This window comes from Perca fluviatilis, chromosome 14 (assembly GCF_010015445.1).
Source record: "Perca fluviatilis chromosome 14, GENO_Pfluv_1.0, whole genome shotgun sequence".
Classification (NCBI taxonomy): Eukaryota; Metazoa; Chordata; class Actinopteri; order Perciformes; family Percidae; genus Perca; species Perca fluviatilis.
The window spans coordinates 2870242-2887106 of record NC_053125.1 but is presented as its reverse complement, the minus strand read 5'-3'; the positions used below and the strand labels follow the sequence as shown (position 1 = coordinate 2887106).

General features: G+C 41.4%; 1 protein-coding gene across 1 annotated transcript in view; it reads right to left on the bottom strand.

Moving 5' to 3' along the window:
- The window catches only part of ablim2 (actin binding LIM protein family, member 2), a 96951-nt gene that overhangs the window by 67575 nt on the left and 12511 nt on the right, over nucleotides 1-16865 (bottom strand). The window contains exon 2 of the mRNA XM_039821737.1: nucleotides 16079-16243. Coding sequence (XP_039677671.1) covers nucleotides 16079-16243 — 165 coding nt within the window. The remainder of the gene's footprint in view (nucleotides 1-16078; nucleotides 16244-16865) is intronic.

Below are 16865 nucleotides of genomic sequence, written 5' to 3'. Positions count from 1 at the left end.
CCATTTTCTCTTGTGGTAGAGGCACTTTCTTGCTTTGACGCACACCTGCTAAATGTGTGGCTACAGGGACAAATTCAAAAGGGGGTGACAACATCCACTGACATACAGTATACTGATGTAGAAGCAAGGTTTGTGATGTTATTCTTCTGTCTAAATTCCCACACACTAAACTAAAAATTCAACATTTTCCCACTTTCCCACAACATTCCAATTGTCCCACACTTTTATCCCCTTGTAAAAACTTAAACCGACATGTTGCACAACCTTTGTCCAGTATTTGCATCATTTCACTTTTATTATTAAGCCCTCAAAGGGGTTACGGCACTCTAATAAAACAACCACAACAATACGAGCAGGAATGTTTTTCTCAGGAAGTGGACAACATAGTTTCCAGCGGCTGCTACTGGCTCATTTCCATCCGGTTCACATGTCTGGCAACCTGTCTAGAATGAGATAATGCTCTGGGCTGATGGAGAGAACACCAGCATAGTGGAAAGCTGGAGGATGAGATACAAAAAGGACACATTTTGCCATTGTCTAGTATAACATAAAAAAGGAAAGGTTAAATTCAGGAAGCACTCTATAAAACACATTATTAACAAGGAACAATTTGAGTGTAGTTCTTTTGAGAACCTTTCTAGAACCCTCTCTACAATAATGGCAAGTCAAATACCCACGGAGAAGCAGACTGGACTAGAATGATTCCAGGATAAGCTTTTTAGGTTTAAAGAGGTGTGTAATTAAACTGGCCCATATAGCAGAGCCATAGTCTGAAGACTTGGGACTTGGATTTGAGTCAAACTCAATGACTTTGACTGAAATGGACTTTAGACTTGACTTGAATTTCTGTGAGACTTGATTTACTGTAGAAATAAAAGCAGCATCAAGCGTTGACTCGCTACAACCCCACAACAATTAAGAATAAATACTGTATGACGATGACAGAATTGAAACGTGTTTCGAAAGACTTGAGACTTGACAGTTTAAAATAATTTGAAAGTTGAATTGAGACTCACACCGACAGACTTGATACTGGATTTGGACTTTCACTTGAGACTTGAATGACTTGAGACTTGTCATGACTGACTTGGGACTTGACTTGAGACTTGCTCTGACAGACCTTAGACTTGACTTGTGTTCCTCTCAGATTATTTGAAACTAATCTAGACTTGTTACTACGACTTGTTTTGAATGACTTGAATTGTCTTCAGACTTGCTCTGAGACTTGACTTGAGACTTGCTTGAAAGATGTGATAATAGATTTCTGATTGTCTTGAATGACTTGAGACTTACCGTACTTTGACTATTCTATATCAACGACATTTCATTTAAGGGATCTCTCCGGTGCTGCCGGAAATTCTGCCGGATGTCCCAAATTCTCGGCGGGACATCCGTCTCCTTCCTCTTTCTTTGTGTTGGCGTTCTAACCTCCGGTGGATTTGTGAGGACTATGGTTAACTGCTCCTCAGATCTCTGCAGGGTAAATCCAGACAGCTAGCTAGACTATCTGTCCAATCTTTTTTCAGAGTTTTCTGTTGCACGACTAAAACTACTTTTGAACGTACACATCTTCCACCAAAACCAGTTCCTTCTCCACCAAAACCAGTTCCTTCCCGACGTGATTTTTTGCAGAGGCACCGTGGCTCCGTCCAGCGCTTAGCACCGCCCAAGACAATTGTGATTGGTTTAATGAAATGTCAATAAACCAGAGCACGTTTTTCTCCCATGCAGGAATACTGTGTGGACTAGCCAGACCTTCCTCCGCAGCGCTGTGGAGGAAGATCTAGCAATGCGAGACTATACTTTTACAGACTTAAGACTTGACTTGTCTAAAAGGACTTGAAACTTGACTTGGACTTGACCCTAAATAATTAAAAACAGCTCTGCTACATAGGAATAGAAATCTAGGGCTAGAAGAGATGGAGACAGAAGTCCACACTCAGTGTGCAGCTTCCCGCCAGCTCATCTTCTAACCCTGGTTTATTCATACCTGCGCTGCCAGTTGGCACATAGACTCCTCTTTTTACTCCATTATACCTTCAGCAGCTAAGCACATCCGAGCTACGGTTGGTGCACATTCATCATGTTTAGAGCCAGCAGAACCAGAAAGCATTACATCCTTATGAAAATGACAGCTAACCCAAACATTTTATATTAATGTTTTCATCCGCAGGACAGCAGCATGGTGCATATTCTGCAGAGGAAGACAAAGTTACTGGCAAACCAGCCTCTAATTCAGAATAAAAACTCTTTCTGAGTGCATTACATAAGTGAGAGGAAGACAAAAGATTCTCTTTCAGTTTGGTCCCTCATCGCTAATGGAAACCATCAAAGCTGTCTTCCTCTCATCCCTTTCTCATTCCTCCCATCCGTCATTCCCTAATCCCTCATACACGGGGAACATGTTCTAAAGCAGGCAGAGGTTGAAGATGTGAAACAGAGCCGGATGTGGAAGTCAGTAAATCAGGGTTAATCCAGGGAGGACTGATGTTCACTTTCAAGGTTGCAGCAACAGATGGAAACCAAAGAAAATCATACATTCTTTATTAATAATCAATTTTTTCCTAACTCATAGTAATGTATCCTAGCTTCTACTTGCTAAGAAATCATTATAACCTTGGTTTTTGTTTTGAATATTTGGGCAAAACTGTTATCAGAAAGTTATATATAAAGATTTATATATATATATATATATATAATTTTTTGGGGCTTTTCCACCTTTAATTTGACAGGTGAGAAAGAGGGGGAAGACATAAAGACAGAAAGAAGTTTAATTTATTTTTCTGCCATGAAATTTTGCCAACCACAATAGTGTTGTCCGATATCAGTTCTGACTGACTGAAGCTACTGTAATATAATTCCAATTCCAATGGCCACAAAGGCAGCAAACTAGCTTGGGGCCGATGAGTACTCATCGTATGTTTCTCTGCTGTGCCATACATTTGTTACTCTCCGAGGGAAATACAAACTTAACAGAACTCAAATGTAAACACTTATAAAGGGACAGATGTTCTAAATGGCTAGTGGTACACAATCAACACTATGTAGACTTGTTGTAAAGGAAAATGTATCAATGTTTGTGGGCTACAGTATACACAACCATTGCATGTTCGAGTCAACAGCAAAAACATACTGATACATGTAGAAAGCCAAAAAACAAAAACAGGTTTGACTGGATTTTTGGAAATCATCCCTCCCACTAGGGCTGGGCCATATGGAGAAAATCAAATAACACAATATTTTTGACCAAATACCTCGATATCGATAACGCAACGATATTGCAGTGTTGACTATTGGTGCTTTCACAAAATATTTACACAATGAGATTTGTGAAAAATGATCATCAGTAATGTGGATATAATGACTAAGTGGGTAAAGGCAAATAATAGAACAGTTACAACAGTCTGGTATGTTCAGAAAATGACATCACTTTACTGTAATGCAGCAGGTAATGGTGCAGGTTTCATCATTCCTTAACGGAGTACATGCAGTTAAAACAAGCATGGCGACCTACACAGACCAAGTGTAAACTACCGTGTCTCGTAAGGTACAAAGAAAGCAAAAATTGCTGAACTTCATCTGTTATAGGAATGGCAACAGCGGCCTACCCAAGGCAAAGAAACATTTGTACTTGTGTTGTTGTTTTGTTTATTTGTATGTTGTTTGAATGTGCTTTTTTACCTTGCACTCCTGACTGCAGATCAAGTTTCCCATTTGGGATGATAAAGTGACTTTCTACAAAGATAAGATCCTAAGAGGAAACGTGAACAATTTCACAATTCAACAAAGAAATGGTAGAATTACAGAAACAGTATCTTTATTAGCCACGCAATACAAAAGTATCAGAATCTGCCTTGAACCCCACTAAACATTCATTTGAATGCTATGTCCAAGCAGCGACTTCATCAGTTTGAAACCATTCCATCTCCACAACAACCGAAGGTTTGTGTGCTCATCTGGGACTCGGGCCGTCGGTGGATGAGATCATAATGTGGCTAATTAGCCGTTTTGTCCTGAGACTCGGCTCAGGATAACAGAATGTGTCGGCTACACGTCTGCGGAGCGATATAACTTCCATGGATTCCAACAGGGTCTGACCTTTTAACTCTGGGAAAGTGGTCCTAGGGAGTACTGTGTAATTGAATAAATCGGATTGTGTTTGGGCGGGGCTCTTTGAGGGCAGCATACCTAATGGGTTCCTGTACAACCCAGTAGTATAAAGATCTAACTTCAGAACCAGGAAAATCTTTAAAAAATAAAGCATTACAGCTCTACTCTACTTCTACAGAAATTACAAGCAATTACAGGAGTATTAGGGCTTCTCAGGGGGGCATTGTTAAGTAGATATAAGGTAACACTACAGTGGGAACTTGATTACAACATTTTCTAAGGCTGAAAGGCAGATTACTTCACAGGAAATGGATGACTTCCATCACTGAAGGCTTATCTCTTGCACTATGAAGCCACTTACATGATGTGAACACACTCAGGCTCTCGGAGGAATTCAGTGTGCTGTTGAATCTGTTTCCTCCACACAGGCTACGTTCACACCGCAAATATTAATGCTTAATTCAGATTTTTTGCTCTGATCTGATTTTTTGTTTGGCTGTTAACATTTAAAATGTGGCCTATATCAAATTCCAGTGTGAACTGTTTGCGATATCGAACTGACCCGCATGCACAAAAGAACAATAACAATGACATCAGATGCAAATTTAAAAAAGGGTTCTGTAGAAATTGTTTGGAAGTTTAGATCACTCAAGTAAAAGTATAAAACATTTTATTTAAGTATCGTGCAAAAAATGATACCCAGCCCTGTCTGACACACAGATATGCCTTTTTTGTATTAAGTGTGTGTAGACTGATCCGTCTAGCCCTCCACCAGAGCTTGTGAGTGGAGGGTTACGATCACGGAAGGCTTGTATCATGTGGACGCACCAACAGTTTTGTTGTCATTACTTAGAATTCCTCATGGGGGCGACAGAAACTACGCACTATAGCTTTAAATCATTCACACCACGTCCAGTTAGAGTGAAAGTTCCACAGCAGCAGCAGAGTCACAGCGCAGATCAGCAGGAGTCAGGAGAGTTTACCGACAAGATGATGGCTGAGGATTTGATGTCAACGTGAAAAGCAAAAGAAGCGCCTGTTTGCCAGTATTTCAGATATAAACCCAATGCTAATATGGAACCTGATAACGTTAATAAGGCAATCTGTAAACTCCGGCGGCCGCCTTGCAGCGAGAACGCGGTGCAGCTGTGACAGCTCCGCGGTAGCCATGGCATTGGTAGACGATATCGCTACATGTCACGGTAGAGTGTCCCGAGTTTCTGTATAAAGCCCAATAATTGGGATGGCACAATGGCCGCAGTGTTTTTAGTGGCCTTCGCCGTCACTGCGGGAATTTTTACAACCCTCTCTGTTAAAACGACAGACAACCAGGAAGTCTAACACAACCTCTGCGATGTCCTTACATTAGTGAGACCTTGACTCTAGCTCATGTTTCACAATGACTGTCTTTGTGTATGTGTGTATGTGTGTTTATGAGCACGGTTAAATATACATGTGTGTGTGTGTGCCTGAGCACGGTTAAATATACATGTGCTATGTGCCTTCTGCTCTGAATGTGCAACCTTGACAGCACCTCATGTTTTACAGTGACTCACTATCTGTGTGTGTGTGTTTGTGTGTGCCTGTTGGGGTGGGGTCTGTTGACTGCACAGCCTGCTGGCGTTGATCTATGGGACTGTTACTTGAAAGAAAGAAATTGAAGGTTGATATTTGTGACAGGTCAAACAGGCTCTGATCCAGACTCCTGCTACGCTGGCCTAAATTGCAAGCAGGCGTCTAATGAGGCAACAGGCAGGGGAGCTCTGTCTATTGTCTAAATCACTGGGCTACACTTTATCTCTTTTAAGCAGCATGGGGATTTTCAGCAAAAAGGGACTTTTGTGAGAATTAATGCTCTTCATTTCTGTATTCTTTTTCCTTAGAGACTAGATTAAGACAGGTTTTAAACAGGCTGTACAAACAAAAGAACTGGCATGCTCTACTCCATAGTTTTTCGGGTCTAATGGGTGCTGACCCAAAAATCATACCATGATCTCATCAGCACTCACGCGCGTTTCAGCCCTAGTCTTTCCTGTCTGTTTCCTCTGCTGCTTTGTTATTTAATGTATCATACACTTACATGTGAGGGCTGACAACTTCATTTGTCAGTTGTAGAGAGGTCGTAAACAGGCTGACAGTTTAGCCAGATTATTTATCTTATTTGGAGGTAAACCTGAAAATGAGCTGTCTTGGTGGCTTTGTTTTTTTGTAAAATCATCTGACAATGTTTCTTACCCTGTCAGACTTCTTTTCTTGCAACATCACCACATTTCCCCGTGGTTAGTACTGTGGTAGTAAACGCTAAAGAAATGATGGCCAAACTAGGAAAATATGATCCAAGTTGCATGCAAGCATATGTTACCATGTTGGATCTCTTTCAGGTAATGTAGTTTTTTCCACGTACATAAAGATCTGATACTCACCTGGCCAAAACAAGCTACTAAACTATGCAACGGATAACAATATGACAATTCCATAAACTTTCAAACATAAAATATTGTGCACACGATACATGATACATGCCCTTTTAAGTGTGTGTGTGTGTGTGTGTGTGTGTTTGTGTGTATACTTTTCTTTCCTTACAAACGTGTGTGAGGTCAGCACCCCTGGCCCAATGACGAACACACACACTCCCCCTGGCGCTGTTCTGTTCTGGTCAGCCTGCTTCCAAGAAGGAGACAATCCAAAGCCAACACCCTACTGAGAACATCACAGCCATCTGCTATTCTAACACCACTGATCCACCAGCAGGATCAACATGTGGCCAGCAGCGGCTATTTACCAAGCTGACTTCCAGGAAGAAAAACATTCAGGCTGGGTAAAAAACAATGCAATCCATAAATCTGTCAAAACCTCAAAGGAACACTGAGTGTATAATACTTACTGTATGATATGATTAATATATTTATATACATAAAGACAAGTTAAAGCTGTAATGTCACATGACTCTTAGGTTTACTCCCTCCATGTCTAATTTCTTATAGCTCTACAATTTTAATCTTTTCAGGTAAATTGTCGGCGTTACTCAGTAGGTAAGTAAAAATTGCTCTGTCAACAATATTCTAAAATTGCTTCTGTTGACCTGGGGTGGGACTTCGGAAAATCATTGGCAATAATGTTGTTTTGGAGCTAAAATGACTTCAAAATGTATGGCATGTGTTGTATATTATACAGTTAAACATTCAACAAAGACATGGCAGATGAAAGCCGATAACCTGGATCAAATACGTTAGCTGCTACACTGGACAACCTGGTTAAATCCAGTGTGGCCAACTTGGATGTCAGATGTGATATCAGAAATCAGGAATTCAGTCAAAACTGGACATCCTGAGATCCTAAGTAACATTCACCATCTCGAAGCAGAGATGAACTCCAGTGAATCTAAGAGCAGAAAGCTTGTGTTCATTTTGCAGAATGATGTGCATGTGGCACTGATAAGCATTGTAGCTTGGCAGACTACACCCACTTGATGAATTAAACTGTTTTCAGCTATATGGGGAAGCAAGTAGGGTGCAATAAAATATGCCCCTCCTGTGTTTGTGAGGGAGTGTTGTGAATGTGGTGAGAGAGTGTGTTTGATATAAAGGAGTCTTTCTGTATCACCATTCCAACTCTTATACGCCACATTTACTGTTTTCATGTAGGCTTGCCAACATTAGGGTGTGGACACATATTTTCACGTTGAGTATTCCAATGTTATGTGGATGATGTGACGGACCTTTCATATAGCCAAAGCAGAAACAGATTAGGGATGAAAGTGTGTCTGAGTGGTTTTGTCTGAAGCTCTGTGCTGGTGATGGTGTCAGCTTGAAGCAGATATAACAGGATATATAGAGCCAGCCACAGTGGGTACCAGAATAAATAACACAGCCTGCTGTTGACAGCAGCTACCATGAAAACAGCAATTAGTGCTCATCAAATGCGCCAAAGCTTAAAGCTGCAATGTGGGATTTTATTCAAGTATATCACATGTTGGCAGCAGCATAACAGTAAATTGAACATAAATCAATTACACTTTCAGTAAAAAAAAAAAAAAATGAAAAAAAGAGTGTGAACATCTACAATTCCATGAGAAATGGGCATACTCTGTCTGATAAAGACCATGTGATATAATCAAAAAATAATAATAAAAAGTTCCAGAACAGCTACTAAATGGACCTTGGGGTGAGATTCTTTTCAGCAACATATTAAACAAAATTGATTTGTTGTTGTTTGAAAGTTTTATGTTGCGTTCACACTGCCTAGGTTAAGCACGAATTGGCTGGCGCGAATACATAAAAAAGTCAATGCAAAGACGCAAATAGACGCAAATTCGTGGCGGGCGGTGTGAATGAAACAAATGACTTGCTTCTGTTGTTGTACAAACTAAATCACCACAGACTCCATGTGTCATGACTAAATCCTTGTGTAGTGCAGACTGTAGGGCGGCCTATGATTGGCCTAACCATTTCCTGACCTCTAGTGTCATTGGGGGCATGTGCTGTAGTTAGTTTACATACTTTGTATGGTCGCTCTCCCTGAATGCGGGTAGCGATTCTGCTCTGTTGCTATTTGTGAATGGCGTGTAGCAGTGATCCTTCAGTGTTTATTCCTGGTGTACAAATGCAGGAACTTTGTTTGAAATGACAATGTATTTTGGAACAATCCATGCCATTTCTCCTCTACTCTTCCAGCTGTAACTCACACACACACACAACACCACCGCCCACACGCACACACACACACACACACACACACACACACACACACACACACACACACACACACACACACACACACACACACACACACACAACACACACACAGATTTGTTTTGCTAGGCTGTTATGTTACAAAGACTTTCGCACATTCACACATATTAGGTTTTTTTGTTGAGCTTCACATAGTCTTACATTACAAAAGGCTTAAAGGTCCAATGTGTAGGAATTTCTCCCATCTAGTGTTGAGATCATATGTCGCAATCAACTCTCTCGCACCACGCAGTTCAAAGTACGTATTACAGCTACGGTAGCCTTCACGCTTCAAAAAGCCGGTCTCTTGCTCTTTTCAATCTCCTTTTTCTTTTTCTGGGCGAAGAAGAAGACTCCTGTTCCTGAAACTTGGATTTTGAATACGTCTGGTCCTCCACGTTTCCTTCTTCAAACTTGCCGTGGCCGGGAAGCTACGATACCCGTTAGCAGCATGTGTGAGTTTATCATGTGACAGAGAAAACGCAAAAGGCAGAGCAGTATGTCCTGTATGTCCCTTACCGGCTAACGTATTTCAAGATGGCGCATGAATATGGAGCGTCTACCCCAGTTCATGTGAATGAAAATGTAAAATTTCAAGCCAATAGGAAAACTTGGAGTTGATGGTGGTGGTAAATATTCATGAAAAAAGGACAAGTTTGTGGACGGGCACCAAAGATTTTGATAATGAACAACTAAACACGTTACACACTGGGACTTTAAGACAAAATAACCTGGCAAACGGCGATTCCCGTGCCCGTAGCAGTGTTTCCTCTAGAATTTTTTCGCGGTGCGTGCGGGGTGGGGGTGACGTGATGCGTACGGGCTTATCTGCTAGTGTTCGCTGCTGACCGTTACCGTGAAACCATCCAGCAAATAGATGGTACCGTAGGGTGATTTAATGTCACCGCTCATTTTACACACAGTTTAACAACAAAACTAAACGCTGAGTGAACATTACTAGCTACGTTTTTCATGTTGGTTTTGAGCGGTATGCACCCCCACTAACCTGGAAAACGGTTTTAAAACAGTAATGTTAATACAGCGTGTCGGAGGAATACAGCGTTCTCCTGAGTCAGAGGGGCCATCACAGCAGCGTTAGCTAACGTTAGCTTCTTGTCTCATCGGGGGTCTGATAAACACTATTTTCCAATAAACTGTAGCTGTCAAATTTCACGGGACCCGCGAGAGTGCGGATTTCATGTCGCGGCTTTCGTCGCTATTTATCACTTATTGAGGGAAGTAGCTAGTACTCGCCCTGTTTTTTATTTGGTTGCCATGACTTCGCGAGTGACGACGTCCTGTCACTGTTCCAGTTGCTCTGCTCACCCTAGGTGGAGAGAGAGCGGATGTTCGCTTGAGTTCAGTAGAGCAGACGGCTCTCAGACTTTATCACTTTTCATAAACAGCCGAAGGAACGGTGGTGCGTGGTGTAACATAACGGAAACCCTGTTGTGCGTCTGCCCTATTTCTGATACCGTGGCGCTGGAAATTTTACCGTGGCGCACCGCCACTATGCTATCAACATAGAGGAAACACTGCGTAGAGAGGAGAGGGAGAGCCTCTAACCGTCAATTTCCACTGGATGCGGAACATCTGCGGAACGTCTCCGGAACGTCGACGGAGTCATTAGGTTTCCATTAAAGTCAGTGTGTGTATTTCCACAGACTGCGGAACGTCTGCGTCCCAACTCCGTCCCAGTTCCGTCAGTCTGCAGCCCTCCGCAGCAGTTACGCAGAGCTTCTATTTTTGACGGACGACGGAGAGCTCCGCAGCAATTCCGGATCATATTTCCCTGCACTACACCTTGAAAACACAGCACAGAGTCGTTTCCCCTCTACTCCTCTGGATGGAAACAAACTGTTGTTGGTTTTTTGGTTCTATTCTACGTGAATTCGCGAGAACTTGTAGGTCCTCGTGACTACAGCTGTCAGTCACGGCCGCAGCCGTTCCGCAACAAATCCGGACCCGGTGGGTATTGACTGACGGCGGAGCACGCAGCAGACACGCAGCGGAGCCGGTCCGCAGCTGTTACGCATCCAGTGGAAATCCCCGGTAACTGTCATTAACTCTGAGCAGCAAGTGGCTATAAAGCTTTTGAAAAGTTCATCAACATTGGGGGCTGTAGCCTCGGACAGCCTAGCCTAACGACGCCGCTGGCTCTATCTCCCATCTCGTTGTTTTGGCACTGTATGTTGGGTATTGTATTGTTACATGTTTTACTGTTTTTACCTACACCTTGATAATTTGTGGTTTAAATGATTACAAGCAGAGAGTCAATGGGGGTCTTCATCTTATATTGGCACCTGGGTTAATCCAGCCATGTTAAAACAGTACACTAAGCAGTGCAGAGACACTGAGGCTGTGTTTACTATTAGCAGCTATTTTGATATCAGGCCAGTGCTAAAGAGGCTACCATTAACTCCCATTAATCCAGTCCTCCTCTCTGCCTGGTGTTAATTACACATGGCTAGCTGAGCGTTGACGGTTCCTCACTTTAGACCTGGCACTGTTAGCCTGCTGGCAGGGGTCACTGGCTGGATTCTCTTCCAGGTCGCCCGTGATATCTTTGATAGAGTGCAGTGGGGCAGAGGTGAGGTAGACCTTGATAGAGTGTGTGGGTTTATGGTCTGTCAATGAAAGACTAAAAGGAGAAGATATTTCACCTGATTTAATTATCATCTGACATCTATAAAGAAAACGCTGAAAGAAGCACTATACTCTGTTGAACTTGGCTGCTATCAGATGTTTCTAATCTCACTGATGTTCAGGTTTGAACTGCCACACTCAGCCTGCGGTGCTTTGTGTCAGTTCCAGCCGTGACATTCAGATTCTTATGACTCCACATCTGGAGGTGTTAATAGCAAACTGCCTAGCCACCCAACCCTTGGATAATAAGCAAATTTAATAACCTAAATTAGTTGGATATTCCATTAATGCGGCCATGCTTTGGATTTATGGATAAGAAGAATGGCCAGGCGTTTGCTGTGTGAACTGGGTCTGCGTCTGCGGTATTAATACATCTCCTGAATGCCTGACATTAAATTATCCAGCCTCACACGTCCTCATTAAGGTCTTTAGAAAGCCAACCAAACAACTTTCCCCAGTGAAGTAAACATGCTCTGTGTTTAATCATGACCTCCAGTAACTGCCACATGATGACTTCCAACTATTACTATTGGGTTAATATGCATGAGTAATTAGTATGTTTGACCCGAGCCGTGTAGTTATCACAATTAGTTTATTTCTTTTTAAGTCAAAGATAAAAGCTCGGCATGAAGGAACAAACTCAGCTCAATTAGTAAGACATGAGAGTCTAACTCCTTAATAGCTGCACAATATTAAACCACAACACACTGTGGTGTAAGTCATTTTCTACTAATCAGAACTCTTTACCAAGCCATAGCAAATCAATAAAAAGTAGTAAAAGTTGTGTTATTGTGAATTATTAATCAATGAATATTAAAACAAAGTAGTTGCATGCCACAGTTGTTTTTTCAAACTACTTTTAAGGACACCAAAGACAGAGATTTTAAATTCTAAGTACAATCGGCTTTAAGTACAATCAGCATCAATTCAAAGCTAGTTGTGACTCTTTATATACTGTTGGCTAGTTTAATCTACAATCATGCAGAAGAGAATTTGAGTTTTTTTGTGTAAAATCTTAATCTGTAAAGTAATTAGTAACTTTAACTGTGAAATTAATGAAGAGTAAAAACTATATTTGCCTCTGAAATGTGAGTGAACTTCTGCAACAAATACTGCAACAAATCTTTGAAGGAAATTACACTCTGCCTACTTGTGTTTTCATAGTAAGAGCCTATCGGATACAGATTTATGCTGGAATTTTTTATTAATGATTTATTATTTATATTTATTAATGATTTGAATTCTGGTGTTGGGAACAGCTCAGTTCATCTCTATGCAGATGATGCATTCAACTATTCAGTTGCTCTTCAGAACCATCAGATTTTTGTGTAATCTAAAGAGCTCTTTTTGATCTTAAATTGACTTTAAACCCAGACAAAACAAAGTATATGATTTTTACAAGATATTTGTCTACTGTAATAACTAAAAGACACATCACCACTTTCCAGCTACAAGTATCTGGGCATTTGGGTGGACGGTAAACTGTCTTTTAAACCACACATTACTGAACTTGTAAAGAAATTAAACCCCAAATTGGCATTATTTTATAGAAATAAATCTTGCCTCACCCAAAGTTGTAGGAAACAGTTCAAGCTACGTCTCTATCAGTTTTAGCTTACGGGGATATCATTTATATGCGTGCGGCTTCCGCTACAGTGAAGCCACTTGATGCAGTTTATCACTCTGCCCTAAGATTTCTATCTGGTGATGGATTCAGTACCCACCATTGTATCCTTTACCATAATGTAGGCTAGACTTCATTGGCTCTAAGAAGGGAGCAACACTGCATTTTATTAATCTACAAAGCCTTGCTCAAAAAATGGCATGTATATTTAATGTTGTCCATTGGGCCATTGCTTATGTCGAACCCTGGGGGGACCATAGGACAAGATCTTATCAAATGGGGGTCCGTGGTACAATTTGTCCTTGAAATTAAAACGTTTGGGAACCATTGTCTTTTATGATAATACTGCTCTTGGGATAGGCATGATGTACTATGGACCAAGGTTATAATCGTTTACGAAAATGAACGAAATAACGAAAACTGTAATGTCTGTTTGCAAAACTAACTAAAATAAATGTAAATGTCCTTAGTTTTCTTCTTTGTCAATGTCTTTCATAGAGCAAATAACGTTATATATTTCAGAGTTGACATTTCCAACCATAGACCTGTTTCATACAGTCTATGCCATAGACATGTATATAGTTTCTGACTGGGAACACAGAAATTCCGACATTCCATGTCAAATTGAACACAACATTGTCCATGCCCCTTGCCTGGCATCATGGCGGTACCAAAAATCTGAAGAAAGCGGCAGAGTCCTATTTGATTATGACTGTGTCAGATAAGAGCAAGTGCCTCGCAGTGTAAGGTGGTAAAATATGTGGACAATTTATTAAAGGGAAAAATCCCACAAATTTGAAAGTACATTTGAGAAGCGCTCACAAGGAGGCTAACCTAGCTTACCTTAACAAGGTCAAAGGAGAATGCTAAGCAACCCTTTCCCTGAAACAGAAGCTAACCCCGGTACAGGGCATGGATGTATGGGTACAGGGCCAGGCAGCATGACGGAGACAACAGCAGGACAGAGAACACTACAGGAGGGCTTTCACCGGCCACAAGCAGGAGGAAGCGTGGGTTAATATGTGTATTGATACTGGGATGTCTACACAACTGTGTGAGTTGATTAACTTCAAAAAGTTCGACACAACCAAAGTTCAAAACACCTGTTCGTGTAGGTCTTCTTTAGTCTCTTAGCTATTTAGTTTTTTTCCTGGCACATGTCACTTATACATTTTGCACTTACTGCAGCGTCTTGTGTAGACTGTTTACATATTTGTGCTCATCATATGTACATGTTATGCACTGGTGTTATTGTTGAATACATTGTGAATACATATTTCTAAAATTGGATGATGTTTTTGTTGAGTTATTATTACACAATACTTTTTCTGACCTTTTTTTTGCCCCAGACCCATATTACAAAAAAGACTAAAACTAATAAAAACTAAACTAAAACTAAGCATTTTCTAAAATTTTAAACTAAACTAAACTAACAAACCCACTTTAAAAAGTAATTAAAACTAAACTGAATTTGAAAACAAAAAGTCAAAACAAACTAAAAATAAAAACTAATAAAAAATGCGAAACTATTATTGCTATGGACTGACATTAGTCACAGTTGATTTCTGCCATCACCACAAATGCATCATGAGTCTTCACGCTCTTTCATCCCTTTTTCATAGAGTTAAAGATGGAGGAGAAGAAGGAGGGTGGGGGTGGTGGTGGAGAGTGTACAGACAAGGAGTCTGCTGGTCACTTTAAGATTAAAGGTGATACAGTCAGAGACTGCCAACAATGTAGTGCCTAGCAACCACAGTATGTGTTGACAACAACAGCAATCTGACACAAAGCTCGTGCTGAGAGTCTGGGTTGGGAGGGACACACACACACACACACACACACACACACACACACACACACTCCTATAAATTACAGTCAATACACACATCCACACAGACAGAGAACACATGCGTTCCAAGTATCTGACACTTGCAGCCACCCAACCCGAAATACACACACACACACACACACACACACACACACACACACACACACACACACACACACACACACACACACACACACACACACACACACACACACACACACACATGCATGCACACACTAACCCCCTCTCTCATACACACTCATTCATACATCTGTAGCTGATTAGACCTGACTGACCCATCAGTCATAACTTTCTTAGCTAATTCCCTCTTATTGCCAAACTATCAATAACAATATCATTAGAAATGACTTTAGAAGAATGGAGAGCACTATCTGCTGCAGAGTACTGCTTTGGACTCTCTCTGTCCCCTCAAAGGTGACAACAATGGCCAACGGTATGACATCACATGTCAAAAATCACAAACTTTTAACCTAATGCAAAGATTGTGCAGGTTCAATCTGCCACCAATTGCAGCAAGTCTAAAGGACCGTCCACACCAAGAGCAATAACTAACGATAACTATAAATATATAGTTTTCAAAATTGTTCTAATTACAGTGGATGGTGGAGTCCACACCACAAATATAACTGCAAGGGCAGTGGCAGACAATATCGTTGGGATCACTTTCAGAGGGATTTGCTGAAAGATAGAGACACTGACAGCCAATCAGAATCCATCTGAGTTTAAAACATGACACAGCAGATGGTATTGCAGAGAGATTTGTTCCACACAGGTGGTCAGTAGCGTGACTTTCCACCCTGAGGTCCTTTAGGTAGCTCAACATTACTTTGAAAGTATTTCTCATGTCACAGAAACCACTGAGAGTGAATATTGTGTTCTGGATGTTATTATCACACTGTGGGTGATCTGGCACCGCCCGCCTGCTCTGACCCCTGGCTCTGTTACCATCTATTCTATGTATTACTGTATGTAAACTACAGATTTCCCCTAGGTGCTATGTTTCTGCTTCCCAACCAAAGTGCCAGTCTCAGACATTCTCAGTCTTTTCTGAAGTTGTGAGAGTTGTGGGCTGTGGGGTGACTGTGCACAGGTGAGCGGGGATAGCTGGCTGTTACATACCTTTACAAGCGAAGCACTTGATGTGGAAGTGTTTGTTCTGGACGCGGAGAGCCTCCCCTTTGCATGGCTTCCCACAGTTCTGACAGGGGATAGGTCTTCCTCCGCCCTGATTTGCTTTCTGCTTCTGCTGCTCCAGAGGGCTGTGGACAGCCTGCTGCTGAAACACTGCAGGAGACAGACAGAGACAGACAGGAGACCATTTTAGATCTTATTCTAGCATATGCAGGACTATGCGTAGACAGAGAGACACACAAACAATGATGAGAATCACCAAACTGACATTAGGAATTTTTGAATTTGGTGATAAAGCATATTTCATTATTGCAAAGTTGTTTCTTTTTTCCATCACCTAAGGGGACACACACAAATCAAATAAAGGGAAAAAGCCTCCAAAAAATAATCTTTAAATAAAAAAAAAACATGGAGGTCCCACCTATCTGTGGTCTCTGCTGTCATATTTTCTGTCCTGTGTTACCTTGCTAGCGTTAGGAACAGCAACATGTCAGCACCGGTCAGTCGGACTGACTGCTAGTTTGGGTGCTGACATTTTACAGGATAGAGGGGTTTGTGGCAAGAAAAATTATAACAGCAGCAAAAAAAGACTTATGGCAGAGCACTACAACATGGCTGAGGTGAAGTCACACACACTGTAAGAACCAGCATCATCAGCACACCTCACCCTTTTCCCCTTTCATCAGAACCCATAATATGCTCCCATACTGATCGGCCTTCCAACAGTGTCTGCGGCATCAGCTGAATGAAAGGCCCTTTGTGTTCTCAGGAAACA